Source organism: Helianthus annuus, unplaced genomic scaffold (genome assembly GCF_002127325.2).
Source record: "Helianthus annuus cultivar XRQ/B unplaced genomic scaffold, HanXRQr2.0-SUNRISE HanXRQChr00c075, whole genome shotgun sequence".
Classification (NCBI taxonomy): Eukaryota; Viridiplantae; Streptophyta; class Magnoliopsida; order Asterales; family Asteraceae; genus Helianthus; species Helianthus annuus.
The window spans coordinates 11,610-13,760 of NW_023395591.1; the positions used below are offsets into that span (position 1 = coordinate 11,610).

Genomic DNA, 2,151 nt, shown 5'->3' on the forward strand with positions numbered 1-2,151 from the left:
TCAATTCAAAATTACGTTTTTTCCTCAGTTCAAAATAAAATTATGTTTTTGCCCCCAACTCAAACTTACAATTTTGCCATCGGTTCAAAATAAAATTATGCTTTTGCCTCCAGCTTAAAATTACGATTGTGCCCTTAGTTCAAATTTATATTACGCTGTTACCCCCAAGTTCAAAATTACAAATTTGCCCCTGTGAAAATTTACAACTTTGCCCCTGGTTCAAATTTTCAGTACTGCCATTACTTTAACTTTTGGCAAAGTACGATTTTACCCCAGTTAAAAAAATACAACTTTCCCTCAGTTAAAAATTACAATATTGCCATTGTTTTAGTTTTTTTTTTTTCAAAACTATAAAAGTGTTTTTTTAATTGGTTGACTCGATTTAGTTGTTTTTCATGGTTAATAAGCTGCCTAACACTCGCTTATTATTCGGCCATCGTCCCGCAACACGGGCGGACATCAACTAGTAACATACATCTAAAAGAAATTAGATAACAATAAAATTAACCAGAACGTGGAGGGGTACCTTAGTAAATAACCAATAAATTCGGCTAGGGTTTTGTGTCCGGCCGACCAGCGCCACCACGCAATTCCTCCCGCTTCTCCAAAAATTTTCAATTTTTTTTTATTATTATTATCCTCCCTTCGGTGGTCAAAGTAACAACTCAAAGGCTGCACATATAATACAAACCAACAGCCATCAATATCTGAACCCACCCCTCATCCTCTACTCACTCACTCACTCACTCACTCACTCACACAGTGAGTGATCATATCCATATTCACACACTTTTTTATGTGTTTGTTCTGTTGCAATCCTCATTATCATCATGGATCTGAAAGATAAGGTACACAGTCACACACTTTGTTCAACTCTCATCGTTTTCTCCAACTCAATCTCTCTCACTCTCTCTCTCTCTCTATATATATATAAATTTAAACAAGTTCAAATCCAACTATATATTTTTGCAGAGATCAGTCGAAGAAAAAGCCGAGAGTCCGTTAGCATCCTCAAATCAGACAAAATGCTGTACCGATTGTCAAACCACTACAACTCCTCTTTGGAGAGGCGGTCCTGCTGGTCCCAAGGTAGTATGTTTTTCTTCATTTTTTTATGCTGTTGAAATGTTTGAGGCTCTTCATTGCTGGTTTCTTTCTTCAACATGATTTTTAAGTTTTCGCGATTATTGATTTCAGATGAACTCGAAATGTATTGTATCGATTTCGAAGTTCTACCGCTGAATCGTTGATTTCTTCTAATGAATTTGAAGTTTTTTTATTTTATTTTTACGATTATTAATTTTCGATGTTTTTGTGATTATTATTATTAATTTTGATTTGGTTTTTGTTGAAAGTCGCTTTGCAATGCGTGTGGAATCAAATACAACAAGAAGAGAAGATCACAAATGAGTGGATATGATAAAAGCAGAAGAAAAACATCAAAGAATGCGAAACGAAACGGCGATTTGTTGAAGGTGAGAGTGATGGTGATCGATCAAAAACAACAGCAGCAGCAGCAGAGGAAGAGATCATCGTATGAAAGAGGGAAGCCATGGTGGAACAAGCTACGAGAAGAAGAACAAGCTGCTATACTGTTGATGGCAATCTCTTGTGGTGGATCTCTGTATTGAGTTTTTCAATTTGGGGGAAATTCAAAACCCTAACTAATTAACAGTGTTCTAACCCTAGCTTAGCCAGAAAGGGGCGAAACTTTCCATGTTTATTTTATGTTTTGGTTGACAACTCATATCTCTACTGTTTACTGCGTTTTCATTGCAATCTACCTGACAATGCTTCATTAGGTCAAACTTGACATCCTTGCGTAGTCTCTTGTACGCTTTTTGTTTGGCATGTTTAATGCAAATGCAATAAATTATTTTAAAAAAGGTACAAAAAATGATGGAAAGGAACTAAAGTTTATTTGACTTTACACAATCAATCTTAAATCTGCCCTTTATGACATTTTTTTTGTAATTATTATCTGGAAAATAGTACGTATAATCTATAACAATTTCCTAAAGTAAAATCCTTATCACGTAACTTTTCATAGAGCCTTCGTTCTCCGGATAACGAGCGTTAACGGCTAGTTTGATGGACCGTTAAATTTCCAACCGTTAAAAAACGTTAACATTTCAACAACAAAAAAAATTT

The 2,151-nt window shown here is 35.1% G+C and overlaps 1 protein-coding gene across 1 annotated transcript; it reads left to right on the forward strand.

The window, feature by feature from the left end:
• The first annotated feature begins 688 nt into the window (after nt 1-688).
• LOC110872593 (GATA transcription factor 15) lies at nt 689-1,815 on the forward strand. Its single transcript, XM_022121411.2, has 3 exons — nt 689-848; nt 973-1,089; nt 1,356-1,815. Exons 1-3 carry the CDS (start codon nt 831-833, stop codon nt 1,629-1,631), a joined length of 411 nt encoding a protein of 136 aa, XP_021977103.1. The 5' UTR covers nt 689-830; the 3' UTR covers nt 1,632-1,815.
• The last annotated feature ends 336 nt before the right edge of the window (nt 1,816-2,151 follow it).

Excerpts from the sequence above, each read along its gene's own strand:
- LOC110872593 (XM_022121411.2), top strand. Across the intron at positions 1,090-1,355 it reads GCGGTCCTGCTGGTCCCAAG|TCGCTTTGCAATGCGTGTGG; the intron begins GTAGTATGTTTT and ends TTTTGTTGAAAG.